Source organism: Mytilus trossulus, chromosome 6 (genome assembly GCF_036588685.1).
Source record: "Mytilus trossulus isolate FHL-02 chromosome 6, PNRI_Mtr1.1.1.hap1, whole genome shotgun sequence".
In the NCBI taxonomy this organism is placed as follows: domain Eukaryota; kingdom Metazoa; phylum Mollusca; class Bivalvia; order Mytilida; family Mytilidae; genus Mytilus; species Mytilus trossulus.
Genome location: NC_086378.1, coordinates 37,299,728 through 37,314,679, shown reverse-complemented (window position 1 = coordinate 37,314,679; position 14,952 = coordinate 37,299,728). Strand labels below are relative to the sequence as shown.

The following is a 14,952-nucleotide window of genomic DNA, read 5'->3' as shown; positions in this document are numbered from 1 at the left end:
GTATCTTGAAGACCACAATAGATAGAAAATCTACATAAAAAAATGCTAAGTAGGCCAGATCTACCTTTTAACCATTTCTACAAAAATTATCTCATGGATCCTTACTCCTAGATGACAAATTTCCCAGTATTTGCCTTTTATCTAAAAAAAAATGCTCATAGATAAGAACTAAAGAAGAAACTGCAAAGAAAGAGGCAGAAGAAATTCAAAGGGATAATCAAACTCTTAAGTCAAAAACAGCTGACAATTATGCTATATGGTAAAAAAGCGCAAACGACAAAAAGACAAACTACAGTAAACAAAACATAATATAGACAACTTAAGACTGAGCAACACAAATCCCACCAAGAACCGGTGGGTCTTCACAGGTGCTCGGACAGGGTAAGCAATGTCTGCTCCTATTGTGGCAACCGCTCATGCATGTACTACAAAACTAAGTAATAAGTCTAATTCGGAAGGTCACATTCATAGAAAAGAATTCGAAGAAAAGAGACCAGAATACTTGCCAGTTACGTTACATTAATTGATCACAAATAGAACATATCTGCCAGTCATCTATGAAAATAGATATTCATTATGCATCAACCAAATGGCGATGGTTGTTTCGAAGGAGTGATTTAAACTTCACCACTCGAAATACTTGGTTCATTGGATTCCTTGTAAGCAGCAACCCTCTTTAGAGGTAAAGCAAACTCTGGAATATCTTATTATCTATGAGATATTTATTCTATATGTAGGCGCTGCTGGAATGTTGCTTCCTTGCAATAATTTCTAGATGCTATTCAAGGTAGAAGGTAGACTTAACTGTATCTGTTATATCCTTGATTTCGAATTTGATGGGTTTATAGATACGTTTAATCCAGTCACCAAACTGAATTATTGAGTGAAAGGAAACCATCTACATACATTTGTACTAGTATATATGTATAGCAAAAAAGGTGAATTTGCAGGATAATTCAATTTTCTTTTCATTTGTCCTTAAAAGCTCAGTCTCTTATAAATCAAAATGCAAGTCGACAAGATCATGAGCCCAAATGGTTCCCATGGAAAAGTCTACTGTTTTTTGAAGAAAAAAAAGCGTCCTCCAAACGTAACAAATATGTTGTCAATCACTGAGGAAATCAAGTATCTTGATAAACATTTGAAAAGTACGACCTACATGCATCCTTCAAAAGACAAAATACTTGTATCTACTGTGTTTTTTTTTTATTAAACAAAACAGAGTCATTTTTTTTCAATTTGGTTGCTGATACAGTTAGAAAGATTTTTGAGGTTTCGTGGACGCCTGGCATTTGGAAAATAATTAATAGTGTTTTAGATGATATATATAGGAAAGCCTAGAATATAAGCCAATTAAAAGTTTAATTTAAAGTCAAAAGTAAAGTCCTATAAATAGTCATCCAATAGTTCGAGTACCACTCACATTTTTTTATAATCCAATTTTAGATATATGAAATATATTTTAAGAATAAACAAAAAGTTCAAGTAATTCAGTCGACTTCTGTGCTTTGGGAATTCGATAGATTCACGTTATATTTTTCTCAATTATAATACTGTCAGATTGTAAAGACCCCTCTGTAAAATATAAAGATTGCAACTAATTTACTATATGAGGCCTATATATAAATTTGCGAAAGCAAATTTACAGATCTAACATTGTTGGGTTGATGTTTAGACGAGTTGTATATATATACAACTCGTCTAAACATCAACCCAACAATGTTAGATCTGTAAATTTGCTTTCGCAAATTTTTGGTTCTTCCCTGGCCGGGATTCGAACCCATGCTACTGTGATATCGTGACACCAAATCGCCTGCACTGCAGCCGTCCCGCTAGACCACACGACCACCTGGGCTCTCAAAAAAAGAGCTTTCGGTGGCCATATGTTACCTTTCCACGTCAGTTTTAATCTAGCGGCGTACTACAGTACATGATATATAAGGCATGAAGATGTTATTGTTACAGATCAGCTAAATTATCTATAGTAAAGGATCCTACAAATTAATGTAAGATACAGTCACAGAAAATAATTATATTCATAAGTACGTCTGAGTCAGTGACAACCCTACAACAGATGTATCCATCGGATCGCCATCCATGATGGTGATACATGGCTGTGTACATAATGTGTATACAACTCGTCTAAACATCAACCCAACAATGTTAGATCTGTAAATTTGCTTTCGCAAATTTTTGGTTCTTCCCTGGCCGGGATTCGAACCCATGCTACTGTGATATCGTGACACCAAATCGCCTGCTATATATATACATAAGTACGTCTGAGTCAGTGACAACCCTACAACAGATGTATCCATCGGATCGCCATCAATGATGGTGATACATGGCTGTGTATTTGTAGGATCCTTTACTATAGATAATTTAGCTGATCTGTAACAATAACATCTTCATGCCTTATATATCATGTACTGTAGTACGCCGCTAGATTAAAACTGACGTGGAAAGGTAACATATGGCCACCGAAGGCTCTTTTTTTGAGAGCCCAGGTGGTCGTGTGGTCTAGCGGGACGGCTGCAGTGCAGGCGATTTGGTGTCACGATATCACAGTAGCATGGGTTCGAATCCCGGCGAGGGAAGAACCAAAAATTTGCGAAAGCAAATTTACAGATCTAACATTGTTGGGTTGATGTTTAGACGAGTTGTATATATATATATATATATATACGTAACATAGAAAAATACCAAATATTTTTGAATGTATTTATCCACCTATTATTTTTAAAATGCTGACTGATATTCAAAAATTGTTTTTTGTTAGATTTCGGAACATAAAAAGTAGTATATAAGATAGAATTATTCAAACTTAGAACTTGCTTTGCTATATAAAGAGATTTATCTATCTTAAACAATTTTCGATCGAAAAGTGCCATGTGTAAGAGGAGAAACAGTGTCCTTAATTTCAAAATAGGATCTATAAATTTATGATAAACAAAAAGAAACTGTAAACAGGAAAAGTTATCAGCGATACAAGAACACTGTGATAAAAACAAAAACGCTAATGCAGCCAAAACTGTTTGAAGAATCCTTACATTAATGTTTGCCATTTAATGATGAATTTTTACTTATTTAGACTTTTCCTTATATTATTTGGAAAATTATCACAGTAGAAACTGTAAACAACAAAAACAAAATCTCGCCAATACAAGAACTACAGTGCATGATGACCATAATTATTCTTCACTTGACTTCATGACAAGCAAAAGTATTATTTTTTGTTCAAAAATTAATATTATAGATTTCAACCAAATCAGATTGTATAAAAAAAAATAGTTTCCATTTTCATACTCAGGGGAGGACACTGAAAAACAATAGAAGACGAAACTGATAAAACTTTACAAGCATATATGCAATTACATTTGTCTCTATTTTTTTTCTAACATTCACTTCAACTTACAAGAATATTCATCATGTTGAATGTGGGCAGTATTTGGAAGAACTTGAAAGAGGAAGACTGAGATTTTGATATTTGATGGATAGGTTGTCTGACTCTCATTTGCAGATTTGCAATCATACTAAAATCTCCTTACCTTTATAATTATAAAAGATAGATGACTATCTTACAACGTGACACCTTTAAATTGCAATTTATGGATAAATATCAATTGTTTACCCTTTTTCTTGAAAACTATAAATGTAAAGTAGAATTAATCTGTACAGAAAAAAAATGAACAGCGATACACGAAGTGCATATTTTACAAGTTAGTGATCAGTTTTAATTAAGGTTATCAGTAGCCTCTTGATGTAAACAAAATGTCCGAATATACCCAGTCTTCCCCTACTTTTTTTCAAGACTGATTATGTTAGCTGTAGCTAGTAGGACAGTTATACAGTACACATTCTTGGTCACAATTTTTTGTTTGTTTGATTGGAATTTTATTTTTTGGTGTTTGTTTTTGTTGTTGTGAAACGCCAAGGATATGTATAGCACTAAAAATATCAGTTGTCACATAATATGTTGTGAAACCTTGAATGTAAACAGTGCTTTCAAGTACTTTGATCCGATACTGGTTACCGGAAAGTAACGAAGTTACCCGATGAACACGATTTCGTTCCATTGGTTATCGTTGACGTCATGTTTAGACAGATCACATGATCAAAACAGCAAAACGTCAACATCAACAAACCTCAATCGTAAACAAACCAGTGACCCAGTGACAGCTGATACGAAATGTCTGACATACCAGGACCATCAGCCCTTGCTATAATGGATGAAAATTCCAATAAGGAAAACATGGACATATTTTATGAACCTGAGAAGAAGAAAGTCAAAGTAGAGGAGAAAGAAAAAGAAAAAAATGCCCTCGAATATCGCCTTTCCGGAATCTTGTGTTGCGCAGTTTGCTTGGACCTGCCCAAAACCTGTTACCAGGTATGCATTTTTTGTTTCATTCGAATTATCTATTTTCGTCTGAATTTGCTAATTTTTGTTTCGAGTATATTAATCACCTCAATAAATATGTCTTTCACTGATCGGATATTGCATCATAGCCAAATATGGTCATGTCTGCAAACAAATATGCAGAAAAATTTACTCGGAACGGAACTTTTATACCTTAGCAACAATATGGCATGAAACAGAAATTCAGATTTATTGAAATATAGATGTGGCGCTTAAGAATACAATAGAATATGAGAGAATCTGCTCAGGGATCTGCCCAAACACATCTGTCAAAACCAGCTGTGACCTTCATGTTGACCCAAATTATCTCTGACATTGACGGATAGCATGATCACATGATTAACATAATCAGTTGTCCAGTTGGCAAACTGCCACCTCATTTAATATGCATAAGTATCACATATGGTTTCACATAATATGAATGAAATATCATGGGAGCAAATCCATATGTAATTCATTGATGCATGAAGTTCACCCTCATAACATGACAGCAAAGTCAAGATAACACAAGATACTACTGATATATATACACATGAAATATTACTTACATGTACATAATTTGATAAATGTTCTGTCTGATAAAAGTTATATGGTACATAATTTAAAGCATAATATAAATAAAATGATATGTATTTAATGACTAGCTAACTCTTTGTGTTCATGAATGCAGGTTAGAAAAAAAATACCTTCCAAACATTATAAGACATCAGATTCAGTTGAGGATCCAGAAATGTTCATAAGTGGGGGCCAACTGACTGCCTAAGAGGGGGACCGCTCCAGTCATGCTTCAGTGATTCCCTATATATAATCAACAGAAAAGAGGGGCACAGGCCCCCTGAAAAACCCTCTAAATCGGACTCTGAGATTGATGCAAAAACAAATCTCTTAAATATTGGTACATTAAGGAGGGTGGTATTAAATGGAGATACCTTCATGACTAATAACGGTATTAAAGATAATTTTTGGTGCATGACAATAAAATGAACACTTTCTTTTAGCAAAAAAAACCCAGTCTAATTAAGACAAATCAAGTTTACACAAATGTAGTTTTATTCCAAAAATATCAGTAATGATAATTATTTGAGACCTCTTATGAATCACATTAAATATATTTTTACAAATTACTGTAAAATTTTACCAATTTGATGCTAACGGTAGCCAAAAATGACTGTTTAATACTTGACGATAAATGGTACATGATTCCTACCAACCAGTCAGCATTACATTGTTTATTGCATTGGTTGTTTGTTTCACATTATCAGCTATAGTGTTTTTCATTAACATATACCTGTACTTTTTTGTAAATCAGAGAAATTTTATCTTTATAAGTTGTCCATTAATCAAGTTGTTAAATCAAAAGATTTCTCATGCATTTATAATGATTAAATTTATTAGCCATAAATTCCATCAAGAATTTTCTTATTTTAGTGTACCAATGGTCATTTGATGTGTGCTGGCTGTTTCAATCATGTACTCGCTGATTCAAGACTCAAAGATGAGACAGCAACCTGTCCCAACTGTAGATGTGAAATCAGCAAAAACCTTTGTTCCAGAAACCTGGCTGTGGAGAAAGCAGTGTCAGAACTGCCAACAGAGTGCCAGTACTGCTACTGCCATCTACCACGTAACCAGGTTGATTATCATGAACGAGAATTGTGTGAGGAGAGGTAAGACGATGCATCGTCATTGTTAACTTAATTAAGTTTATTAGTTAAGATACTATCACTTGCTCAAGGAGCAAGCACGCGCATGGATGCTGGATCATCCGTGCGGGTGCTTCTCCACTTTGTATTCATACTTGTTAATAATTGGAAACACACTTTTATCTTTTGTTCCTGACCAGGATTAAATGGAGACCCTGTGCCTATCATGTGACATGGACGTGCCAGATGTTTGTCAACAGATCAACTTAAAATTAGGCGGCAAGTATTTTAAACATCTTTCAAAGATGAAATAACGGCAGCAACAAGCATGCTTTGGAATCGAAATGTCAACCCCGGAGTTCTATTTTATTTTTCTTTCTTTTTTTATCAAAGTTTAAGATTTTGTTAGGAAAAGTATATACATCACATGCCTGCATACATGCATCCGTTAATAGTATATTTTGGTTAAAGTAAAATACATTTAGAGGTTTTTGAATGAAAATAAGTTTTTGTGCTGAACCAAAAATATCAAGTGCTTAATTTCGATAAAATTTGAATACTCATAAAAATTTCATTCGGAAAATAGTAGTTATACATGTAGCACAAAATTACTAAGGAGATTCGGGAGAAGGAAACAGAAGAGTGAAAAAGATTGTAATTTGACTCACCAGTATTATTTTCATATCAAAATTAAGTAGTTCAATATAGCGGTAATATAGTTCGTTTTACGACTGATCTCTACCCTGAATTAAAAAAAAGTTCATTGATAATTTAATCTAAAGTCTGTAAAACACACACAAACACACATTTAAGCTTTAAAACTTTTTGAATGATTGCTTCTCAATGATAAATTAAACTAAATTGCAATGTATATTTTCATATGTTGATTGCCTTGTTTATTTTTTCTAGTAATTAATTAATTTATCTTTTTTTTAATAATTTTTTCAATGTACAATTGTACCTTTATTGTCAGTATTGTGAAAATGTAGGACTCCTGACATTGATTTTGTAAAAATAAATTGTGAAAAGTGGATGTGGATATCATGGCAGATGACAGTTGGTGGATTTGACAATTCATAAAAGATTGGAACTATGTGCTAAACTTCGTTCTATGGAAAATTTATAAAATGTGGATTTTTATAACATGAGTATAGAGATACTGAGTGACATAATAAAAGAGGATTACTGACAATGGATTACAATACTCTTAATTACTTTCAGAAATATCAACAGATTTACAGTGGAATAAACAGAGATTTTTAACATTTATATTTTATTTCTTACACTGTATAAATGGGAACATTTTGCTTTAAAAATTGGAGCGTACAAAAAAGAACAGAATTTCAAAAATTTTCCCATTTATTTTTGTTGTGGCATATAGCTAATTAACTTGCTTTGTAGCTTTCAAAGAAGAAGAATGCAGGTAAGTGATCCCTTGACCTTTCAGGCAATCTCTGATGTCTTATCATATATCTATTATTAGAATGTGTTTTGTTTTTCTATATTCAGGCCTTCTTTATGCAAGTATTCCCGCATTGGTTGCTGCTGGTGTGGACCATTTCACGAACTGGCTGAACATGAGATTGGCTGTGGACATCTCATGAAGCCAGGAGCAGAAATAATGGAATCTCTGGCAGAGGTGGACAAGTACAATGAGACCCAACTCAAATTGTACAAAGACATTGTCTCACTTTTTTCATGTGAAAAAGTTACTTTTAATGGTAAGTACAAATAATATCTGATTTTCATTCTTATAAAGTTTTTTTGCCTTGGACTGTGTCCTCATCTTGTAGTCCTTAAAAATTTGGTAAAGTAGCAAAAATGGATTTAATCCAGACGCTACTCCAATATTTAAGATCTTTGATAGCAGACTAGTAACTGTTACTATTTTTTATTCACTCCTGTTGGACTTATTTTCAACCAATAATTACAATAATTATTCATTGTTATAAACACAAAACACAGATTAAGTTTGCATTTTTGTGACATCACTTTTTACAAATGGAAGAATTGCTGAATTTTTTTATAGGACCGCAAAAATGAAAAAAATTTGGTCATATATTGGTATGACGTTGGCGTCGTCGTCTTCCGAAGACATTTGGTTTTTCACATTATACTTTAGTATTAGTAAATAGAAATCTATGAAATTAAAACACAAAGTTTATGACCATTAAAGGGAGGTTGGGATTGATTTTGGGAGTTTTGGTTCAAACAGTTTAGGAATTAGGGCAAAAAGGGCCAAAATAAGTATTTTTCATGGTTTTCTCAAAATAACTTAGTATAAGTAAACAGAAATCTATGAAATTTTAACATAAGGTTTATGACCACAAAGGGAAGGTTAGGATTGATTTAGTGAGTTTTGGTCCCAGCAGTTTAGAAATTAGGGGCCAAAAAAAGGTCCCAAATAAGCACTCTTCATGGTTTTTACACAATAACTTTAGTATAAGTAATTAGAAATCTATGAAATTTTAACACAAGGTTTATGACCACAAAAGGAAGGTTGTCATTGATTTTGGGAGTTTTGGTCTTAACAGTTTAGGAATTAGGGGCCAAAAGGGGCCAAAATTAAACTTTGTTTGATTTCATAAAAAAATGAATTATTGGGGTTCTATGATATGCCAAATCTAACTTTGTATTTAGATTCTTAATTTTTGTCCTGTTTTTAAATTGGTCTACATTAAGGTCCAAAGCGTCAAAATTAAACTAAGTTTGATTTTAACAAAAATTGAATTCTTGGGATTCTTTTATATGCTGAATCTAAACATGTACTTAAATTTTTTATTATGGGCCCAGTTTTCAAATTGGTCCAAATCGGGGTCCAAAATTAAACTTTGTTTGGTTTCAACAAAATTTGAATATATGGGGTTCTTCAATATGCTGAATCTAACCATGTATTTAGATTTTTATACGACCGCAAATTTTGAAAAAATTTTCGTCGTATATTGCTATCACGTTGGCGTCGTCGTCGTCGTCGTCGTCGTCCGAATACTTTTAGTTTTCGCACTCTAACTTTAGTAAAAGTGAATAGAAAACTATGAAATTTTAACACAAGGTTCATGACCATAAAAGGACGGTTGGTATTGATTTTGGGAGTTTTGGTCCCAACATTTTAGGAATTAGGGGCCAAAAAGGGCACAAATAAGCATTTTCTTTGTTTTCGCACTATAACTTTAGTTTAAGTTAATAGAAATCTATGAAATTTTGACACAAGGTTGATGACCACAAAAGAAAGGTTGGGATTGATTTTGGGAGTTTTGGTTTCAACAGTTTAGGAATTAGGGGCCAAAAAGGGGCCCAAATAAGCATTATTCTGGGTTTTCGCACAATAACTTTAGTTTAAGTAAATAGAAATCAATGAAATTTAAACATAATGTTTATGACCACAAAAGGAAGATTGGTATTGATTTTGGGAGTTTAGGTCCCAACAGTTTAGGAATTAGGGGCCAAAAAGGGACCCAAATAAGCATTTTTCTTGGTTTTCGCACCATAACGTTAGTATAAGTAAATAGAAATCTATGAAATTTAAACACAAGGTTAATGACCATAAAAGGAAAGTTGGTATTGAGTTTGGGAGTTTTGGTCCCAACAGTTTAGGAAAAAGGGGCCCAAAGGGTCCAAAATTAAACTTTGTTTGATTTCATCAAAATTGAATAATTGGGGTTCTTTGATATGCCGAATCTAACTGTGTATGTAGATTCTTAACTTTTGGTCCCGTTTTCAAATTGGTCTACATTAAGGTCCAAAGGGTCCAAAATTAAACTTAGTTTGATTTTAACAAAAAATGAATCCTTGGGGTTCTTTGATATGCTGAATCTAAAAATGAACTTAGATTTTTTATTATTGGCCCAGTTTTCAAGTTGGCCCAAATCGGGGTCCAAAATTAAACTTTTTTGATTTCATCAAAAATTGAATAAATGGGGTTCTTTGATATGCCAAATCTAACTGTGTATGTAGATTCTTCATTTTTGGTCCCGTTTTCAAATTGGCCTACATTAAGGTCCAAAGAGTCCAAAATTAAAATAAGTTTGATTTTAACAAAAATTAAATTCTTGGGCCTCTTTGATATGCTGAATCTAAACATGTACTTAGATTTTTGATTATGGGCCCAGTTTTCAAGTTGGTCCAAATCAGGATCTAAAATTATTATATTAAGTATTGTGGAATAGCAAGTCTTTTCAATTGCTCAGTATTTTGCAATGGCAAGAAATATCTAATTTCACAATATTGTGAAATAGCAATTTTTTTTTTAATTAGAGTTATCTTTCTTTGTCCAAAATAGTAAGCAAGAAATATCTTATTGCAAGATTTTTTTTTAATTGGAGTTATCTTTCTTTGTCCAGAATCAACTTAAATCTTTGTTATATACAATATACAATGTATATTCACTTTTTACTACCAACTGATAAATTTAAATAATCTTTACCATTTAGTGATAACAAGCAGTTTTTTTACATCTTAATATTTTATGATGTATTTAAATGAGTAGTTATTGTTGCAAACTCCATTAGAATATTTTAATTGAGATTTGTTTTGGAATAAGGGAAAGGGGGGTGTGATTAAAAAATTGGGTTCAATTTTTCTCATTTGAAATTTCATAAATAAAAGAAAATTTCTTCAAACATTTTTTTGAGAGGATTAATATTCAACAGCATAGTGAATTGCTCTAAAAGAAAACAAAAATTTTAAGTTCATTAGAACACATTCATTCTGTGTCAGAAACCTATGCTGTGTCAACTATTTAATCACAATCCAAATTTAGAGCTGAATCCAGCTTGAATGTTGTGTCCATACTTGCCCCAACCGTTCAGGGTTCAACCTCTGCGGTCGTATAAAGCTACGCCCTGTGAAGCATCTGGTTAATATTTGGGCCCGGTTATCAAATTGGTCAACATTGAGGTATAAAGGGTCTAAAATTTATCATTATTTGATTTCATCAAAAATTGAATTCTTGGGGTTCTATGATATGCTGAATTTAACCATGTATTTTGATTTTGGATATTGGACATAATAGGTAAATGTCCAATTTAAAGTTTTTAAATTTTTAAGTTTAAGTTCTTAGACCACATTCATTCTGTGTCAGAAACCTATGTTGTGTCAACTATTTAATCTCAATCCAAATTCAGAGCTGTATCAAGCTTAAATGTTGTGTCCATACTTGCCCTAACTGTTCAGGGTTCGACCTTTGTGGTCGTATTAAGCTGCACCCTGTGGAGCATCTGGTTTTTATGTTAAAAGTAGTTCTCTAACATGAGTTGGCCTCAACCAATGGTTATGAAACTTATACACAAAGCTTATTACCACAAACCACATATCAAGTATGCATGTGGGTAGGGTCACCTTTACAGTTCTTCAGTCCCTTCATAACGTTATAGGCAAAGTAGGGGCATCATCTGTTTCAAATGGACATAGTATAGAAGCTCATTAATGAAGTAGGCTGCATGATACCACAATGAACCATTGAAGAAAAAATGACATCTATGAAGTTCCGCCAGGCAGATGAAAAACTTGAGGCATTTTACCATCCAATGCTCCTGTAAATCATGTGATTGCCCTGTTTCACACTGATTCTCTCAACACTAGGAAAAATTATTTGTACTGAAACTTAAATCATCTTGTGTGTATTGTATTATGTATATAATAACATATATACTAAATTTTTCTTGCAGACTTACAGATGAAACCTTACAGAACAGATGATTTCACCACCAAGTTATTCTATGAAACTAGTCGTTTCTCAGCATTTAATTTTCAATGGGTCATCAAAGCAAGAATCAACAATGATCAGAAAAATCCAGCTCTTACAACAGACCGTACTCTGTCTTATCAACTAGTGTTGAAATCTAAATTTACAACACCAATCAGTCTGTCCTACATTGTGCTCAAAGGCCCCTACGGCGAAATAAAGATCAACCCCTACATTTACACACATGACTTTGTACAAGACAATGTAGAAACAGCATACAATGACTTACCAATAATCAACTCTGTAGAATGTAATAAATTATTGGCCGGTCGAACCATTAATTTACGACTTATAATGGTTATGATGAATTAAATACACTTTTAGGATATTTTCAAATTTTGTTCATAGGAAAAACATACCAAGACTGACTGATATTTTATTCTTGTGTAACTTCAGATTTAATTTACGTGTTATTTCAAAAAATATATTTATTTATTTATTTATTTATCATATATTTATTTATTTATAATCTTTATAAAAATTAAGATGTATGACAATTGGATTTTCTTATTAAACTTTTAAAATTTTATATGTTAATATATATATAGGAAAGTAAAAAAAAATTGAAGTCATTTAGATTCTCCAGTCAGTGTTGGTATGTTGGTATAGTTAACTTTTGCTATGTTGGGGTTTATTTAAATAAATAATTATTACGGGTTTAAAAGAGATTTTGTAATAAAAGGAATTCAGTGACAGGTCAAGGGTATAGTCAATGTTTGTAGGCTTTTGAAAAATGAATAACTGTTAGATCATTGAAGATACATGGGTTCTGTTGGGGCTGTCCTTGTATTGAAAATATTTCATAATTCGAAGCTTTTTTTTCAAAAACATTTTTATCCGGTCAGATCTTCAATCAATGAATAAGCATAAACTACATCTTGAGATGTTCATTTTTAACTTACTAGTAATTGATTGAATGTTTTTGTGTTCGTCTTTAATGTTCATCCAAGCTTACCATAGGATGTAATGTATTCAGTAAATTCCTAATAGTGAGCCTCTTGATATTCGAGGAATTTGTTTTGGTGGGGTTACTTGTTATATAGAGTTTTACTTTTTATGTACAGAAAGATTACATGTATAGTATCTCCCATTCTGAAATGATATTTTTATGTACAGAAAGAATTCTGCTCTTTGGTTGGGTTGTTGCCTCTATGACACATTGCCCATTTTCATTCTCAATTTTATGTATAGTACCTCCCATTCTGAAATGATCTGAGAAACAAATTCTTTTTTCAATTGACCTTAGGAATACATGTTTCAGTGATCTCATGACCGCTTAGATTTTTTGATCCATGTAGTTACGATCTGTAAATAGATAAGTTGTCTTAAAGATTTAGAAATACATTTAGGTTCATGTTTGTTTTGTTTTGTGTTGTTATGTTGTTACATCATGTTACAAAAATTTAAAGACAAATTGTTCCGGCATTTAAAATTTTGTTTTTGTATTGTTATTTTGTTACATTATTTTCCTGTTTTCATTTAAATCATTTCTATTTGTTTAAGGTATTTTAAATGATACCATTTGTTTTTGTTTTCATTTTGGAATAAAGTCTATATAGAATTATTTTCTAAAGCAGACTACAGTATAAAAGTTTATTTATTCTTTGTTTTTCATAATTTTAAAATTCACGCAGAAGCTGAAAAATACTAAAATGATTCCTTGAAAATACATTTTTATGTTTAAAGAGTGTAAATTCAGTAAGTAACCTTGTCTTGTTGAAGACAATGTTTACTGTTAGATTTTTGTTTGTTTGTAATTAGGTCATTGGGTTGCTGTCTTATTGACTTATACCCCTTTTCACGTTTTATTCATACATCAATTTGACTGTAACATTATTTGTATATCATCTACTTTGCACATTAATTAGTGTATACTTGTATGCAACATAGAAGGCAAGAGTAGTTTTCCTATTTGCAAAAATTTAAATCTCATTTATATACACTATGTTAAGAAATTATAATAATTCTATTAAAGACTGAAATAATAAAATAATTCACCCTTTAGACTCCACTCTTTAACTTAAAAAGAAAGAAATTTTAAGAGGGGGGAAGCAATTTTCTTAGGTAGCTTAAAAACATATTGCAGCATATATCAATCATCTGCATTGTTATCTTACACTTAATTTTTTATTCAAACATTTATATTTTACTTAATATTTTGGTATTATTTTTTAATATTCTCAGCTGTTTAATATTTTATATTTATGATACATACCCCATTGCTTGTATATACCGTCTCATAATTCATTAGCAGAGATATATTTCTTCAAAACTACATTTTTACTTAAACTCAATTACAAGAGAAATTTTTAATTTATAAAACTGTATTTATTTCATTTCATCTTATACCACAAATGGTATTTCAAAAATTTAATTGAATTTGTAAAAAAGACCAAATTTAAGAAAAAAACTCAAATTTTATACTGGATGAAGATTTCTTTCTTAAGATTGTGTTAAGAATTTTTCTTTCATTAATCTTTAAGAAAAAATGTTGTGAGTGATGACACTTTTTCCTCAACTAAATAATTGAAATATATACATACAAACAAAAGGTGAGAAATGAAATAAATAAATATTATTTTTTTCATTTTAATAATCAATTTCTATAATATTTATCAAATGCATGATTGCGGGGATATATTATTTCTTCTTTTTAATGTGTATTTCAGACAGTGCTGTACATTTTTAACTGTAACTTGCCATTACATGTATATATAATCATAGTAGGTTAAAGGATAGAAAAATGGATGTTGAAGTCCAATAAAATTCAATAACAATTAGCTTTTGTATTTTATCTATAAGTGGACATTGTCAAAATCAATAATATGAAGCAAAAACAATAATAAAAAAAAAGGTGGCCAAGCCAAAAAAGACACAAAAAAACCCAGTAAAATAAGAAAAAATACTGAACTTAGCGAATAATTCAAAACAGAAAGTTCATAAAGAAATTGTAAAATCAAAAGCTCAAGTTCCTCAACACATCAAATATGGATAACAACCTTGTACCTAGGCATTTTTTTATGTATGGTGGATTAAACCTGGTTTTATAGCTAGCTGAACTTCTCACTTATATGACAGTCACATAAAATTCCATTATATTGACAATGATGTATGAACAAAACAAACAGACAAAATAAAAGACAACTACA

At 31.6% G+C, this 14,952-nt stretch overlaps 1 protein-coding gene across 1 annotated transcript; it reads left to right on the top strand.

The window, feature by feature from the left end:
* The first annotated feature begins 4,095 nt into the window (after positions 1–4,095).
* LOC134721269 (zinc finger TRAF-type-containing protein 1-like) lies at positions 4,096–14,583 on the top strand. The gene is made up of 4 exons (XM_063584128.1): positions 4,096–4,387; positions 5,846–6,084; positions 7,570–7,781; positions 11,727–14,583. The coding sequence occupies exons 1-4, from the start codon at positions 4,187–4,189 to the stop codon at positions 12,113–12,115; spliced, it is 1,041 nt and encodes a 346-aa protein (XP_063440198.1). The 5' UTR covers positions 4,096–4,186; the 3' UTR covers positions 12,116–14,583.
* The last annotated feature ends 369 nt before the right edge of the window (positions 14,584–14,952 follow it).